Here is an 18,894-nt window from a genome sequence, read left to right as displayed (position 1 = left end):
ATACCGTCTTGAAAGCCCAAAAGCTCACTGCCCATTAAGTTATTAATGGGCATATTAACAAGCCCAGAGATGTCTTCCAATTCTTTTGGACGGTAGCACCTTCCGAAATTGCACTGCCCGTACCTCTATTAGAGCTGTGCAAAAAAACCGGAATCGTACATTACATTCGTATCCGTCCGCAAAATTACGGGTAAAACCCAATCCGCAAGATTTATGGGCCGGACACGGATGAAATTTTCAAATCCGCACGTTTACACGGTTTGGTTGCGGTTGAATTTTGAAATCCGCGGATTCATCCGCATCGTAGGGCACCCTCTATCATCTTCAATATTAGACACTTGTTTTAACTTAACAGCGTATGAAAATTTTAACATTCCTACTATGGATATGCATTTTGAAGATACTGTCGGAATAAAAGTGGATATGCGAGGTATGTTTTATTTTGTTAAAGATGATGCTTCTCAAGTTTGTTTAGCTCTTGCTAGTCTATCATCAGAAGGTGAAGTCGGGATAACTGGAAACTTTCGGAAGAGGAATCTAAGGTTTGTTTACGATACTAAGAAATCTAATGTGGGATTTGCAGAAGAGTCTTGCAGTTATACCTAGAGATAGTGAGAGTGAGAGAATCAAAGAATAATGGGACGAGAACAGTATGGAAATAAAATACCAGTAAGCAGAGTTCAAAGTTCACCATTTACTTTAAGTGATAGAATAATATTAATTGAAGACGATACAAAGTAATATTAAATAAAATACTAGTAAGCATAGTTCAATCTGTCACCTGAGAATGAGATTGGCACTTCTTAATACAAAGAAGTAATGAACCGTATGGTTTCCATCTCCCCCATTAACAAGAACAAGAACGAGGATATCAAAGATTTTTTTTTTCTTTTTAAGGATCCGCAGTTAATCCGCATCTGGATCGTATTAACCGCTGATCCGTGGATGATTGGACCGGACACGGTTGGATTTTCTAAATCTACAATTTTGATGGATAGGACGTGGGCGACTCCTAATCCGTATCTGTCCGTCCATTGCTCACCCCTAACCTCCATCAATTTTAGCTTTGTCAATATTTCTCGTCCACTTCATACGATAGTTTTTCAAATTTCAATGCCCATATACCACGTCAAGGAAATAAATAAATTTACCACGTAATGCAAAAAAGAAACGAAATCCCAAGAGACCCAACATCTCCACATTTTATTGCGAACTTAAAAGCAACTTTTTAAAGGAAACATAAAAGCAATTCAGACGGAAATGATAAGAACATAAATGCATAAATTATTAAATAACACTCGACAATACGAAGATATCATAATATAAAAGAGAGTTGTAAAAAATGAAGCCGATCCATGTGTGAGACAAGGACTTTGATGTATTTAGCTGGACGATGATGGAGCCTGTGAGTCTAGTTCTTTTAGTTTTTCAGCAAGCCCTTGGGACAAAGCAGAAATTTCCTGAACCTTAGCAAGATCCACCTGTTTGGTTGGTGCCTGTGAGTCTAGAGTTTTGAGTATTTCGGCAAGGCGGTGTGCTAAATCAAGGATAGGTTCATCCACCTCTACGGTTGGAGGAGCGACGGCTTTCTTATCTTCCTCCGGTGTGGGCACTACATAATTGTCGGGATCCAAACTATGAGCTTTAGCTTGTTTGTTGAATTCGCCGACAAGGGGAATTTCGAACCCACTCTTAACACCAGCAGGGAGAGCTGTGGCACGTTGGGATTCATGAGAAGCCTCAAGGGCACGTGCATAAGCACTCCCTTGTTCGTCATAGGTTTCTTGGGACACCATGAGAAGAATGAGGTGGTCCACCTGAGACTTAAGTATGGCATCAATCTGTGTAAATGATTTACCAGCAGCAATCAGCTCTGCCCTAGCCTCATCAAGCTTCTTTTTGTCGGCCAATATTCTGGCTGCTGTTATGGAACTTGCAGTTTTGATACGCTTTTCTTCAGCTAGCACCTCCGGTCTCTCTTCATCTGTTTGTTTATCAGTGCGGGTCACATTTATATCTCGCGTATCAGAATCATATTCATTTTTCCCATTAACCCTGTGTAGGCATACATGTCCATCAGACTTTCTTTATATGAGATTCGATAAGAACAATTATTTAGAGTAAATTGAAATTGGATTTACCTGTACTTGTAAACCAGTCGGTAAGTTTGGATGCCCTTTCTTGCATCAACCTTTGGGAGAGTTAGTAACGCAAGGACCTTGCGGGTTTCTCTGTCGTATAATGACCTGAATGTAACAGTTACAGGCTCCATTACGGTGGCCTGCTTTGTTTTTGGGTAATTTCCAGCATTCACTTCGTTGAGATGGGACCTATTCAGTGGTGCGACCGTCAAAGTCAGATCCTCAATAGACACGTTGAGAAGCCCGGCCAAAGCAGTGGAGAATGCAACACTCAGATCATCCAAGTCTGGAACAGGTGAAAATGTCCCTCCATTGCTTTTCTTGGCAATTGCACTAAGCACCTACAACACGGAGCACATATGAGAAAAATACACCTAGTTAAGTGAAGTTATAGGAACAGAGTAAAAAATTTAATGTCAAACTTTAAACTACCTCGGGATCACATTGATCAGCACCAAAAGCGAATGTGTATACGGGCACATTGCCGAGTGGGACACTGATAGCTTCACTTTCCGCATCTTCTATCCCATCAGTCATAAGCATGATAGCCACACTACGGTTTTTGGTGCGAGTGCGGTCTTTCAGTATTTTTAAGGCCAGTTTAAGGCCAGCTTCAGTGTTTGTGGTGGATTTAGCTTTTAAATCATTGACTTGATCTATAATTTCCTTTTTAGAATCTTCAGTTATCTGGCGTAGTGGGCATAGTTTCTCGGCCTTTCTATTGAAAGTGACGACCGACAAACGATCAACTCGGCTAAGTTTCTTGACCAAAAACTGCATTGCAAGTTGCATTTTTACTAATTTAGGTGCCTCATTCTTCTTTTTCTGCTCCTCAGTTAGTGTACTCATGCTACCACTGATATCTAAGATGGTCACAAGATCGACGCCTAATCTGCCTTCGTTAGCTCCAATACCCTTGAGCTCCAGCAACGCCTTAAATGGGCACTCTTCCAATGGTGCAAACTGCTTGTTAAAAATTCTCGCCTCCGTTTTTCCACCATCTAGATCAATATCTGCATCTTCCTCCTCTGAGATAAAGAAATTAATCATTCACGAAATGCAATTCATCATCAAGAAATTGAAAGGACAGACAGAACAAATCAAGCTATAAACATAAACAGGTAGTGTCAATAATACCTTCTCCGTTCAATCTCAGAATTGGCTCATCATCGTCATGTACCTCGTTTCTCATTTTCGTGAATGAAATGAAACTCAACCCTTACTGTTTTTTCTGATAAATTAAGAAAATTTTGATGTATTTCTCAGTTTTTGCAACTTTGAGTTTATAGACAGATAGGGAGACGACTAATAGAGGGAGAAGTCGTTGAATAACATTTTTTTTATGCTAGTTGTCCCATCCTGACCATGTCGTTTGGTTGCGAGCTCATTATCGCTAAATATTATACTATTAAATGCATAATTATTGCCGGCCTGTAATAATATGCTCACAAATGAGAACATATCCACATAAGATGCCGCATTTCATTCATATCCATGTGTGTCCATACATCCATTTGGAATTTGTATGGAAGTTTCAAAGTAAACGCTAGGCGACAAGTGGGTCTAGTTTATAGTATAAACATACCTGACGACACAAGGCTGACATAAGGCCTAATTAGCAGAGATCATTGAATTTTCCAAGACAGATTCAACAATCTGTAGCTGACAAAGATGGTCTTATCCAGTTCATTGCTTATACCATATGCTATATTGATTGTCAAATTTGGTAAGCGTGAATTATAGCGTAAAAGATATGAATTCACACCGCTGTGGATGGTCTAACAGCTGGTATCCAACTTATGACAATGTGCTAACAAATGCGAACAAGTAGTTAAATTAGCACAAAATTGGTTAAAAAGACCAAAATCAACAATTCCTGGATGAAATGCACAGTTAGATTTTGATACTGTTTAAATTGACAAAAATGTAAAAATAGGAAGGATGAGAAAGGGAAAACAAACCTTAAAAAGAGGCAGATCATAAATATACAGGTAAGGCAAAGGGAAATAAAAACTTGGACCTTAAATTATTCTTATTCTATCCCATCGACAAAATGATACCACTGCGGATTAGCGAGTATTATCAACTGGTACAGTGCTCTCATAAAATACTTAAAGTACTGGAGAATGCGTGCATAATCGTAGAAGCGTGAATAAGCACTTGCACCAGCAACTAACGGTTTTGGCCTGAAGAGTGTAGCGATTTTCTCCAGAACAAATAAAAGAAACTATTAAACCGATAATCATATTTGAACAAGCTGAGCAATAGCTTTCAAATTTTATTACCTGATCATAATCAATGTAACCAGTGCTCTCACAAAATACAGATACGGCAGATATCTCTTTGGTGTCAGTCTGCAGAGCAAAATAAAAACATAAAGATCAATTCAGAATACTATGTGTTCCCACGAACATATTGCTGACTTGTGCTTGATTGAACATGCATGTGATAGCCTCGGCCCGTGTATTAGATCAAGTTCTCATACTGGTCGACAACAATTTCAGTTGGAAACAATTGAGTGAGAATAACTAGACGCACCTGATACCCATGGGAAAGATGCCCACCATGTGGAAGGTCAAGTGCCATAGTTCTCTCATGGGGCTTCAACAGTGCTGTGTAGGCTTGTAAATTGGCGGGGGACCCAGACAAAGATTGCACGTTAACTGCAGCACACAAGGTTTATTAGGCTCTTAAAAGATTACTCAGTACAAAAATAATTCATTCACTCCTTTATTCAGACAAAACCACGTTAATTTTATACAAACACCAGCGAATTACTGAAATTTTCTTAACACGATCTGCAATCTATGGATTGACATCTGATCAATATATCAATTACTGTTACAGTTAAATAAAAGCTTCAATTTATAGATCCAATTCTCCCATGGGCGCCAAAAATCCACTTGATACAATAGAAGCAATCTTGAATTGGTCTAGGCTCTAAAGATTACAGTGCTGTTAAAGGAACATAAAGACTCACAGAAGTAATGCACCTTGATACTCACTTGCATGTAACCACCCTGACCAAATAAAGGGTTAAACTAGTGATATGTGCTACATTCTAGAAAAAAAACGAAAGACATATCCATTTAACTATTGATTCTTTTTACTAATAATTCATGATAGGACTGCGACTTTATACTTTTTAGAATGGACTGGTTATGTGAGGAGAACATCCTCTGGAAAATTTAGGACTTGGATCATCCCTGTGTATACATGAACAAGGGTCTTCAGGGCTCTTTGAATCGGAGGCAACTATTCCAAATTATGCTAAAGGGAGAAGAACAAAGAGATAAAAAAAAGGGACGAGGGCTAGTGAACTTCAGACAAGAACCCATCAGCATTCTTCTAATTCAGAATCATCATTTAGTATGAGATACAATTACTAGAACCAGAAAAACAAAAAACAGAGTGATATTTACTTACTTCGTGTTCCTGACTTTCACCAGGAGAGCCTTTTGGGAAAATCAAATGCCTCTTTAACGGCTGGATCGAGCTGCACCCATACCAAACGACAATCTAAAATATATACTTAGCCAACCTGGAGATCAAGAAGATCAGCAACTAATTCAATGATTTTATCCAGGGAAACTTTGTCAAACCTCGTGGTATAACTACAAAGTGAACAAAACAGGCAGATCAAATTGTGATAACACATACATTGAACTCCAACATAGACAAGAAAAGCTTTCAGAAATGAGACTCTGTAACAGTGGCATCGCCTCGATTGCATCCATCATCAACAATGGGTTAGACCTATTCCAGTTCAATCACCACAAATCAAGCACGTGATTAGTTAAATTCTCACAAAAATGGGAAAATGAAATAAAAAAATTGAACCTTACCGTACTAAAAATGGAAGAGAAATCAATACGAGGGCGAGGCTATCAACCTCAGTCTTTGACAACTATGAACATTTAAAACATGAAGACAAAAACGTTAGGTGTAAGAAGAAAAAGCAGAACTACAATCTCAGTGCTTAAATAAAGGGGATGACAAGAATACTGGGAGAATCATTTTTACAGCTTTGACATAACCTACAATTTTATTTCCTATTAGTGACGTGATTCACAAGAGTGGATTGGTAGGTAATTAATAACCTCACAGATGCTGCCAACTTTTTTGGGGGAGTAGCCAGAAAAACAATTTCGCATCCTGCAATCTGTGCAGGCTGGTGCAGAACAAACAAAATGTCAACCCATCTGGTTACAGAAAATTGAAAGTCACCATACACCATATAAGTCACTGAATATGAAATTTCACTGTTAACATAAATTAGAAAATTTGCACTGCAAGCATGAGTGCTGTTGAAGGTAAAACCGCAGAAAAACTCACAGAAGTAATGCACCTTGATACTCGCTTGCATCTAATAACCTGAGCAAATAAAAGGTCAAACTAGTGATATGAGATACATTCAAGAAAAAGTGAAAGACATGTCCATTTCACTATTGATTTTTCTACTACTTCATGATGGGACTGTGCTTTTATACTTTTTAGAATGGACTGTTGTTATGTGAGGAAAATATCCTCTGGAGAACTTAGGCCTTGGATCATCCCTGTGTATACATGAACCAGGGTCTTCAGGGCTCTTTGAATCGAAGACAACTATTTCAATTTTTGCTAAAGAGAGAAGAATAATATAAAAGATAAAAAAGGGACGACGGCCAGTGAACTTCAGACCAAGACCCATCAGCATTCTTCTAATTCAGAATCCTTGTTCAGTTTGAAATAAAATTTCTTGATTTCCAACCATACTAAAAAATGTGAACCAGAAAAACAAAAACGGAGTGATATTTTACTTACTTTCATGTTCTGAACTTTCACAGGGGGAGCCTTTTGTGCAAAAACGGAGTGCATATACGTTTCCATACGGAACATCAAATGCTTCTTTAACAGCTGGATCAAGCTGTACCCACGACCAAAAACAAGGCTTAGCAAAAGTATTATATAACTAAAGTAAAATACTGATAATACACTTAATTAATAACAGAAGACAACTTAAAATAGATATTTGGCCTAACTGGGTATCAGGAAGATTAGCGACTCGTTCAATAATTTTATCCAGGGAAGCTTTGTCAAACCTCGTGGTATGACTACAAAGTGAACAAAACAGGCAGATCAAATCATGATAACATACACATTAAACACCAACTCAGACAAGAAAATCCTTCAGAAATGAGAGAGAAAGCACACAATATAACAAAGAATCAAAGAAACACCAACTCTATAACAGCTGCATCGCCTCTATTGCATACATCATCAACAATGGGTTGGACCTATTCCATTACAATTACCACCAATCAAGCAGGTGACTACTGTAAAATCTCACGCAAAGTAGACATGGAAAAATGAAATAGGCATAAAACTTTACCGTACTAAAAAATGGAAGTGAAATCATTGCACACCTTATACAGTCCTATTCTTCCGTTCTGTCACAATAATGCAACCTAATTATCTTCTTATTTAAGTTAAGAGGCTTATAAAAAAAAATCCATTCTTCCCAACATCAACAAACAAAGTGAGGCATGTAAGAAATACCACATAATAAACTTTTCCCACTGAAACAAAGTTACAACACCTTGAACACACTATTAAAATCTAGACATTGTTCCATTGTTCTATATCTAAACATTCCCATATGCCGACCCTAGCAGCTGATGACGACAGTGACAGCAAAGTTGCCGTCATATCCTTATTACTACATGCAACACATGCAAACCTTGGCACCAAATACTCCAAAAGGTAAGCATATAGTGTGACTGAGTAAACACAAGGAATCAATTCCGAGAGGAGATAACTCAAATTAGCTATTTTTGCCAAAGGAGATAACTCAAATATCTTTTCCGGTGTCTATTATGGAAAGAAGTCTTAATCTATTTCATAATTCAAGTAGGAATATAGAAATTCACATGCCCTGATACTAAAAAACAGATTCCTCAAGTTCTCGACAGGTGCAGTGTTGAATTCTTTTCCCTTGAATTGTGTTATGTCACACATTGGATAGGTCCTAAGCCTGATGGAATTATGAACAGGTTTTTATTTATTAGGATTTTGCGATTAACTAGGCTAATCCATTAACAGTACTCACACAGTGCATGTGTTTGTGAGATATATAGTTTCAAAGTGCCACTGATGACACTGAACAAAACCCAAATTGTATGTTTCACCAATCAAACTTAAATCATGTCATAATAAGAGAAATCAAACACATACCTATGCTTTAAGACACCGTGAATCAATTAAACAAACGCATAAAATTGCAAAAATCTAGAGAGATTTGTTGATTCAGTAATTTGACCAGAGAGAAATAACAAATAAGGAACCATGTTAGAGTTTATACTTATTTTTGCACAGGGACGAATCTTCTCCTGCGATCTTCAAATGCCCATTTTTAATTTTTAAATCCTAGATATTTAATTTCTAGTCTTATCTTTGAAAATCGCATGAGAAAATTCGTCCCTGTGCAAGAATACATGAAGATTTAATATTCAAGTATAAACTCTAACCTAGTTCCTTATTTGTTATTTCTCTCTGGTCAACAAATCTCTCTAGATTTTGCAATTTTATGTGTTTGTTTAGTTGATTCATGGCCTCTTAAAACATGGATATGAGTTTGATTTCTCTTATTATGACATGATTTAAGTTTGATTGGTGAAACATACGATTTGGGTTTTGTTTAATGTCATGCTTTCTGTTATAGGAGATGTAAATTTAAGAAAAAATGATATACGGAAACAGAAATTACTTACTAGAAGCACATTTCAGTATTACTCATGTGGGTGATAACAAATATTAGCCTGAAGTCTCTTAACATCTGCCGCAAATTTAAATTGATTGCTTTGAAAGCTTTACAGTAAACACCAGACAAAGAATAGGACTAGTTTTTAATACAAAGATGGTGCCTTCACCATACCCAACTAGACAAGGCTGATACAAGGCTAAGCAGTTAGCAGACAGCGAGTTGACTTATGTTGATTTAGACAGTCAAGATAATATCTTTGTACCAAACTTTCATGTAAAAAACAGATAAGCATACTCGAGTACAAGGATACTAATTCTTGGTGATGTGTCCCCAATACCTAACACAAACGGCCTAAGTCTACCTAACAGACTAAAACATGTAGGATTTTCATCTTTTTCTTATCATAACATCACTAATACGGTCAACAGACAGAAAAACATATTCCAGAGTTCAAACCCATTAAATCAATGTTTTACAGGCATGAGTAGTCTTAGAACTCGAAACTTGTACAGAATTGTTCTTATGACTAATAATCTTCTCTTTAGTCTTTCTGATGGTGGTCTGCTTTTCTAATGAGACTAAATTAGCAGTTTTCCAATTTACTTACGGGTACAAGTGTTTTTGAGATACACGGTTTCAAAATGCCAGACCCTATGTAATAGACGAAGTTCACATACTAACGCCATATACCATAATCAACAAGGAGCTAGACCAATACTGCAATTATAAACCAGTTGAATGTATCTCATGCCTATAATTTTAGAAAATTGCCCAAGGACTCATCTTAGAAACTGCAGAGCATGTAGTCTTGTACATGAAATCAATAACTGCCTGTGTATTGTCAATTCCAAATTATAAATATCAGATTCAATCTGATCATGTTATTTCAGTTGACAATATATACCTATCACAATCATTAACTTGAATCAAAATTTGGGGACAAACATGAAGTATGTATTTCACTTACTTACTTTGCAAAGTAATTCAATGTAACAGCAGTCATTGCCTTCGAAGATTTCCTGTTTGGGCGAAAAACAAGACTAATTTTTCCTGAAATTAGGTCTTCTACTTGACCTAAAAGCCCTAAAAACTTAATTTCTCTCAAAATTTCAGAAATGTGATACCAGAAATGAATAATAGAAACAGGTATATCACTCTTCATTTTGGTTGATGAAATTTCGATGAGATTGGAAGCTAATAGCAGTGGTGGATGGAGATCGATTGTCAAGCTTGGAGGGAGGGAGGGAGGGAGGGAGGGAAGGAAACTAAAAACAGGAGTAAAACACTTGAAGTGGACCGAAATTGGGAAAATGTACCGTTTTTGGACATTTCAGTCCCAAATGGATATTTCAGCCCCAACTTCTAATAATTACTACGGCGGCTTCGTTAAGAGCAACTCTAATAGGCACCATCAAATTTGTCGGTTTACTTGTCCAGCTGGATACACAAATTGAGTTTTGTACAACGGGGAAAACGTTCTTCACGACAAATTAAGCCGAGAAGGTCAATGTGGGACGACCGTCCATATTGATGCGACAATGGTCGAATCATACAACGGTTAGTTTCTACCTTTTATAAATAATTGACCCATTCGAACATTCAACTCACGGCAAAATTCAATCTTGTCTTGAATTTTTTTCACTATAAATCTATCTTTTAAAACGTCTCATAAGGATATTTCTTTTTTCTGTGAAACCAAATTCGAGGTTGTTGTAAAATAGATATGTGATAATTTAAATTAAAAAAAGAAATGAAAATGTGAAAAAGGAAATAGATGTGCAATTTTTAGAAGTTAATTTAGGAGTTAAATGTGAAAGTTAATTTTTCATCTAACAGTGAATATTGAATGCTTCGTTACCAAAGTAACTTAGATTGCAAACCCCGATTTGGAGACTATATAAAGTAGAACTCTAGCAACTGGGAAACCTAATCCCCACACTTATTGTGTGATACTAGTTTCATAAACTAGAGTTGATTCTCCTTTAACCTTAGGTTTCTCTCAAGACCCTATATGTTAACGACTTGAAGACTTCATTGGGATTGTGAAGCCGGACCCAACTATTTTCTCTGTAGTTGTGTGATCTGATCTTGTTGTTTCTATCGTGATTGAGTACAATCGTAAGATTGGCTTGAGATTTATATCTCTGATAGGCAAGATAGAAAAGTAGTCACAAACACATTCGTCTCATCGTTTGTGATTCCACAATATCTTGTTTCGCTAGTCGATTAAGGTTATTGTGAGGTGATTGATATTTCTAGGTTGTTCTTCGGAAATATAAGTCCGGTATATCAATTGGTTTTTGTTCGAAGGTATTTCTATGGGAGACAGATTTATCTATTCCTATAGACTTTTCTATGTGAGACAGATTAATCAACTAAGGGAATCAAGTACGTAGTATCCTGCTGGGATCAGAGACATAAGGAGCGAAATTGTACCTTGGATCAATGTGAGATTGATTGGGATTCAACTACAGTCCAGACCGAAGTTAGTTTGTACTATGCTAGTGTTTGTAACGGCTTAATACAGTGTGTGTTCAATCTGGACTAGGTCCCGGGGTTTTTCTGCAATTTGCGGTTTCCTCGTTAACAAAAATTTTGGTGCCTGTGTTATTTCTTTTCCGCTTGTTATATAATTGAAATATCACAGGTTGTGCGTATAATCGATCAATTGGTAAATCCAGTCTTTGGTTGTTATTGAAATTGATTGATCCTTGAACATTGGTCTTTGATACCGTTCAAGTGATTTCTCTTATATTCAATCAGGCTCGCAAATTCCTATTTATTTGAGTGAGGATTGAATCGAGAATTTGAGATATAACTCTTTGATCTACTTTTTATTAAGATTGAGTTTGACTGTCTAGTTATTCTCTTAAAAGTATATTGGAATTAGTCCATACAGATAGCTAAGCGAAATATTGGGTGAGGTTGTTAGACCCTCACTTTTTCAATTGATACTAAAGCAAGCAAGCCTAAGTCCTTTATTATCTTCTGATTTCTAGAATTTTTCCCACCAATTGTAGGTCCCATGCCACTAATTTCAAAGAATATTTTGGAACCATGGAGATTTTAAAGGAGACCATTCTTTTATTTCTGGTAGCTCATTATGAAATAAAGTTCAATAACCCTAGTCCACATATTTTTGGAACCATGGAGATTTTAAAGGAGACCATTCTTTTATTTCTGGTAGCTCATTATGAAGTAAAGTTCAATAACCCTAGTCCACATACCAATTGTAGGTCCCATGCCACTAATTTCATAGAATTTTTTGGAACCATGGAGATTTTAAAGAAGACCATTCTTTTATTTCTGGTAGCTTATTATAATAATTAAAATACCCTTATATTATTTTAATTATTTTCTTATTTAATGTTGTTAATTTTAAAAAAAAAATTGACTTTATTTTATTTGTTTTAATTTATTTTTTATTTTTATTTTATTTTTTTTATCAGGTTTAGTTAGGTTCTAATTTTTTTTTCTTAGTCGCGTTCGCCTAGCTTTTTTTTCCCCATTTTTCTAACCGAATTTTATGAACGTAATTCGAAGAAAGTTCACTTCAAAGAAAAAAATGCGACGTAAACGAATATATTGACTAAGTGCAGTGTGAGAAGAAATAATTGTGACACAACCGACTTTGGTTAGGAGAAAAAACTGCAACTTAACCGAACTCAATATATAGGGATTTAGAGAAAAATTTGGTTGAGAGAAAAAAATTGTGACGTAACAGAACTCAATATATTTGTTTTCAGAGAAAAGTTTGTTTAGGAGAAAAAAATTTGCAATGTAACCGAACTCAACATATAGTTTTTCAGAGAGAAGCTCGGTTAGGAGAAAAAATGGAACGTAACCGAACTCAATATATGGGTTTTCGGAGAAAATTTTGGTTAGGAGAAAGATATTGCGACATAAAGTATTCAATACATCGGTTTTCAGAGAAAACTTCGGTTAGGAGGAAAAAAAATCAACTTGAATCGAACTCAACATTTTCTTCTTATGGTCTGAAGTTCGGTTACGACAAAAAAAATTCGATTTAACCGAACACAACAATTGGTTTTATAGACAAAAAGTCACATATGAAGAACAAATTGAAGTTCGTCGAGGAAAAGAAAAAAAAAACAGACCTAGCCAAATAATACCTAATAGAAAAAATTTAAAAAAAAAGTTAAAATAAGAAAAATTAAAGAAAAGAAAAAAGAAAATTAAAATAAACAAAAACAAAAAATAAAAATTTAGTTGAGTAAAAGGACAATTTAGACATTGCTCTTATTAGGACATCCGTATCCCTAAACAATTGCTGGCCTAATAACTTAATGATCCAAAAAAAAAAAAAAAAACCACGTTCCCCAAAATATCATTCATAATTTGGAACTAAAATATCATTCATAATTTGGAACTCAAATTTAAATATTGAGTGTAAATATTTTCTTTAGGCCCCTTCAAGTTGAAGTTCTGGGTCTGCCAGGTTCAAAAATAAATGCATTGTAACATCTGGATTTATGGATGCTAGCTCGGAGAAAGTTTTGCTCTAGCGCTGCTAGATCATATTTGATCTAGCAGCACCAAGACTAAGAATGCGTCCACTTCTGATGTCAGCTAAGCAACACTTTTAACCTCAGTTATATGTGAGCGAATTTTTGCTACCAAAATCATTCAACGTATTTTTAAGGAGATCCAGTATTTTATTTTGGCAAAACTGAAGACTAAAGTAGCGTTAACTGCATCTGACACCTAATTAGTATATCCAGTAATCTTCAAGATCACCTACAAATATAAACCGGCGGCGAACAAATCCACCTAAATTAAACTGCCGGCCAATAGGCAAGCAGAAAGAGAAATGCCCAACACGAGCCTGCAGTGGAGAAAGAAATAGCAGAAAAAACAGCTCTGGACGAAGCATGCAATGGCAAAGAAAAAATCAAAAGAAAAACCAATGACTGCTGGTAATATATGATCTACGAACTGTGAAGCAAACAATAGTCTTCATAGGAAGGCAAAGTTTTAATATTGTTGGCGTTTATTCTGTTGCTTTGCAAAGAAGAACGACCTAAACACCTTTTTTTTTTTGCTTTAGTTATACAGTACAGTCAAAATAGGATCATTCATTGTTTGTTTTATCCCGGCATCATATCCCACTAGGATTCATCTTTATCACTATAGCAAATTGAATGAATCTTGAACCACACATATCCAGCTCTTCATCGGTTTGAGAAGCTGGTAGGAGAAAAAAATTTGAATTACAGAGAGAAGATGGTGATTAGCTATATAACAAAACAGTTATAAGAACTTTGCACAGACTGTCCACATTTTGGTTGAAATATTGATCTTAATTAAGAACGAGAGAAGAATGGGTGGTGTCAAACAAACTAAAAAAACAGTTAGGGGAAAGAGATAGCTAATAACAGTTAAGAAATAAATCTGTGGAAGCTAAAAAGTCGGGGGTGATCTAAAATACGGCTGACTATGTTTGGGTATAACTGAGGTTAATGAATGGGTTAGGTGACATCAAGAATGGTCACATGCTTGGCCTTGGTGCTGCTAGATCGAATATGATCTAGCAGTGCTAGAGCAAAAAAATTTCCTGCTAGCTCCACCATGGAAAGGAAATATATTCATGCGTAGAAGAGAAAAACCCGGCTCGACTTGCTCAACATTTTGCGGGCAAAAACCCGGCTTATATCTGCGGACAGATGTGACGAAGTGCATATATCAGATAAGATGCCAAACTAAGAAAAACTGAATAGGAAGTAGTGAATCCATGTGGGTTGGCACGTAACTTAAAACTAATAATGACTAGGTGGCAGTAGTTTAATGGAGTATAGAAATACAACAATTTAAATCCCATTACATACCTCCTGACAAGATAAGGCTAGCTAATGACATAATGCTGAGCTACATAGCAATTTGCTTATTGTTATTTTAAACCGCCAATACAGTCGTGACGATATCCTCTGTACCTATCTCCAGAAAAGGTTTAACTTCGTAATCGGGCATCACATGAAGTGAAAGCCGGCAAATCTAACTTTGAGTGAATTGAGGGAAAACATAAAATTTCCTCAATTTACTTACAGTATTTTTTATCATTTATGGCTACCTTAAGATATCACCTCAACATGCAGACATATATCAGGCAAAATGATGGTGGGTGAATTTATGGCTGGTGCGCTAAACCAACAAATTAATTTTCGTGTCCAACTATATATTGGTGATTCAATGGTTTCCCACTTTTCTGCCCAATCATTGGATGCAGAAAATCTAAGCCATCGGATTAGCGCATTTGACTAATGATCCAACGACTCCACTCTCCGTGCCAAAACAATTGGTGCAAAATGCTTAAAAATAAACCTAAGAGTTGGGGGCAGATTGATTACCATAAGGGTTAGCCTAAGACAAAATGAAAAGTAATGGATTTGAATTTAGTAGTATATCTTTCTACATGTGGTCACGTATTAAGTTCTTTTTCTAGATTATTAGTACGTATTAATGCCTAGTGACACTCTTTAACACCTAACGTGAAATTTAAAACAATTGAAAGTAAACGCTAGAGACAAGAAATAGGTCTAGTTTTATAATACGAAGGCAATCCACCCAGACACCTTGCAAACCCCAGTACCAAATACTTCAAACCCCAATACCAAATACTCCTACTTGGGTGCTGCCTCTTTCTTCAACTTCTCTCTATTTAATATTCCTACTAGGTTACTACTATATTCCTCCATTTAAAGCAACCGATTACCTTTCTCTTCTCCACTTCCACTTCCTTAACACAAATACTAGCTAGTACTACTTCTCCATTCAATCTTCTTCTTATCTCTTCTAAGTTGTATTATTGTTTTTTTTTTCCTTCTAATTGTTCTATCATTGTTACCTAGTCCGAAATGGCTTTTTCTCTCCATTTGCAAACCCAATTCTGCTTCATTTCCTCCAAATCTTTGATAAAAACAAATAGACTGGACACTTCACAGATGAACTACCGTTTATACACCAAATGTACATTAATCTCTCCGAAGTATAATCCGGTGGTTGTTAGTAAGCAACAGGGAAACGTTTATTACCAGCCCACTATTTGGGATTACACTTTTGTCGAGTCGCTTCAAAGCAACTACAAGGTAAACACTAGGTACATCAGTATTCTGGTTAATTGGTCATGCCAAGTTTCGCGAGCAACTAAAATAATGTTTATTGTGCAGGGCCACGGATACATAAACCAAATAGAGAAGTTGAAGAAAGAGGCGACCACTATGCTTGAAAAGGCTGCGACACCCTTGGCGCAACTTGAGATGATCAATGTCATTCAAAGGCTAGGAATGAAGTATCTCTTTGAGGAGGAGATCAAGGAAATGCTTGTTAACATATATAAGGACAAACCGAACGGTGGGGAAATATATAACTTACATGCTAGTGCTCTCAGATTTATGCTCCTCAGACAATATGGCTTTAAGGTCTCTCAAGGTAATACATAAAACTTCAAATATACTCTCTTCGTCCCAAAATAAAGTGATCTTTTTGTTTCTTAATTTTGTTCTAAATTAAGTGATATTTTTCTTTTGTATATGAATATATAGTTGTTTTTTATACTTAGTGTTCTTAAATTTTACTCTAATAAATGTATATGATTAGGAAAGTTTATATTCATTTCATAAGTCTTTAAGAAATAATTCCAACAATATAATTAGCTTACAAATTTTTCTTCTCTAGATTGCCGATCCTAAATTTGTCACATGAAAATGATCCATAAAAAAGATTGTTTGAAACAATGTGCAAATAAAAGCAAAAAAAAAAAAAAGGTTAAATTAGAACAGAACTTAGGGATTGTGCTACGTGTTTGCATTGGATTGTTTCAAAGTTTGTATTATCAATTGATAGATAGATTGTCATAGTAAGTAACATTGAGTCCTTGGATCACTCTATGACAGATGTGTTTGCTATCTACATGGACACAAACGGTTTTAAGGAACACCTGAGTGAGGATGTCAAGGGAATGTTGAGCTTATATGAAGCTGCACATTTAGCTTCAGAAGGTGAAAGCATACTAGAGGAGGCCATACTATTCACAAAAAGAAAACTCGCTGAAGGGATCAACAACAATGTAGAACTTAGAAATCAAGTAAATCGCTCCCTGGAGATTCCATTGCATTGGAGGATGGAGAGATCAGAAGCTAGGTGGTACATCAATGAATATAAAGATGCACAAGATATGAACCGTGTTTTCTTGAAATTGGCTGAATTAAATTTCAATATATACCAAGCCACACACCAGGAAGATCTTCGAAATATGTCAAGGTATTGTTATACTCCAGATGATGTCTCTTTGTGGACATAGCTTCCAAATTTACTTATGCACACAATATTGCTATTTGGCTAGGTGGTGGAGGAGTCTCGGTGTCGCTAGCAAACTGAATTTCGCAAGAGACAGGCTAGTTGGGAGTTTCTTATTTAGCATTGGGATTTCAGCAGAGGCAAAGAGCCAACGTTGCACAGAATGGCTCACAAAAGTCATGAATTTTGTGCTAATTATTGATGATATATACGACGTTCATGGTTCATTAGAAGAACTCGAGATATTTGCCGATGTCGTTGAAAGGTAATAATATGTTATGAAGGTCTAAAACTTCCTTATCATGCGCCCAAATTTATCATCAATTTATATTGCATTCAGGTGGAATACCAAGGACATGGAAAAGCTACCGATCTATATGAAAATATGTTTCTTAGCGCTTTACAATACAACTAACGAAATGGCTTTTGAGGTACTGAAAGAGCAAGGCCACGACATCTTACCTTACTTAACCAAATCAGTAAGTTGCTTCTTAATGTCACAACTCTTGAATAATAAAAGTATCACTTTTTAAGGGATGCAAGAAGTACTGATTAAGACAAAACTATTGTGATACTTTAGTGGGCAAATTTTATAAAAGCGATGCTAGTAGAGGCGAGGTGGTGTAACAAGGGATATACACCGACGGTTAAGGAATATTTGTCAAACGGCTGGCTTTCCTCATCTGGTTCGGTGTTTCTAGTTCATGCATTTTTCGCAACCAAACAACGAATCACAACTGATGTTCTACGAGCTCTAGAAGACAATCATAATCTTTTGTATTGCGCTTCCATGATTTTCCGACTTTCCAATGATCTTGCAACTTCGTCGGTAAGAAAATTATACATCTAGTTAGCGTAACATTTTTGTTGACAAGATTATTTTCATGGGGTGATCTTAATGTTTTTGAAATGGTCATGCAGGCGGAGCTAGAAAGAGGTGATGTCTCCTCATCAGTACATTGTTACATGCGTGAAATGAGCAGTTCCGAAGAGGATGCACGTTTGTATATAAGTGGACTTATCATGGATACATGGAAGAAAATGAACGAGTCTATCATCGACACAACATTCGATCTTCCTTTTATTCGCATAGCTTTAAATCTTGCACGAACAGCAATGTTTTTCTATCAATACGGGGATGGGCTTGGAGTTGAAGACGGTAAAAGTAAAGATCATGTTTTATCTTTGATTGTTAATCCGATATAGAGTGGTATGACCGTTCATTTAGTCGGTATCTAGTTAAAGACTAGGGTTGTTGAGTGTATTATGCCGGCACATCTATGGCATTGGATTACATTTCTCAACCACATTTCTATAATACGTGTGGTTGGCTTATTTGTCAAGTCGAATCGAGTGTCAGTTGGGGTTGTTATATATAGGTTGTCTGTAACCTCTATTACTCTTACTCTATCTAGCCCATTCACTACCGTTCAAGCACTCTAAGATCCGAGAACTGCATGACACGATAAATCATTTGGCGCCAATAAAATAAAATAATATAAATCGTCTGGCACAAAAATCTCTCAGGAGTTATTTAATTTTGGATCGGTAACTAATCAAGTACAAAATTATATCGGACTCAAAATAATAAGTCAGAAATATGAACCGAATCAGACGTCCATTTAAGCATCAAAAAATGAAGGAAAAAAAATCTAGATTGGTCTAATTTACTGGTAGGGTCTCATTCCAGGTACGTAA

General features: G+C 36.2%; 2 protein-coding genes across 2 annotated transcripts; one reads left to right on the top strand and one right to left on the bottom strand.

Annotated features, from left to right (window-relative positions):
* Nucleotides 1-1,175: 1,175 nt before the first annotated feature.
* On the bottom strand, nt 1,176-10,117 carry LOC113312694 (E3 ubiquitin-protein ligase WAV3-like). The gene is made up of 13 exons (XM_026561435.1): nt 9,855-10,117; nt 6,945-7,047; nt 6,477-6,515; nt 6,242-6,343; nt 5,987-6,048; nt 5,802-5,897; nt 5,568-5,682; nt 4,680-4,804; nt 3,727-4,495; nt 3,279-3,372; nt 2,574-3,169; nt 2,142-2,482; nt 1,176-2,055 (listed from the first exon to the last, which is right to left on the bottom strand). Exons 10-13 carry the CDS (start codon nt 3,331-3,333, stop codon nt 1,383-1,385), a joined length of 1,665 nt encoding a protein of 554 aa, XP_026417220.1. The 5' UTR covers nt 3,334-3,372; nt 3,727-4,495; nt 4,680-4,804; nt 5,568-5,682; nt 5,802-5,897; nt 5,987-6,048; nt 6,242-6,343; nt 6,477-6,515; nt 6,945-7,047; nt 9,855-10,117; the 3' UTR covers nt 1,176-1,382.
* A 5,725-nt stretch (nt 10,118-15,842) lies between these two features.
* LOC113358526 ((-)-alpha-terpineol synthase-like) lies at nt 15,843-18,402 on the top strand. Its single transcript, XM_026602120.1, has 7 exons — nt 15,843-15,986; nt 16,068-16,329; nt 16,794-17,160; nt 17,243-17,461; nt 17,537-17,675; nt 17,777-18,025; nt 18,118-18,402. The coding sequence occupies exons 1-7, from the start codon at nt 15,843-15,845 to the stop codon at nt 18,400-18,402; spliced, it is 1,665 nt and encodes a 554-aa protein (XP_026457905.1).
* The last annotated feature ends 492 nt before the right edge of the window (nt 18,403-18,894 follow it).

Source organism: Papaver somniferum, chromosome 1 (genome assembly GCF_003573695.1).
Source record: "Papaver somniferum cultivar HN1 chromosome 1, ASM357369v1, whole genome shotgun sequence".
Taxonomy (NCBI): domain Eukaryota; kingdom Viridiplantae; phylum Streptophyta; class Magnoliopsida; order Ranunculales; family Papaveraceae; genus Papaver; species Papaver somniferum.
Note: the sequence above shows the minus strand (reverse complement) of the source record. Positions and strands in the feature narration are given on the sequence as shown.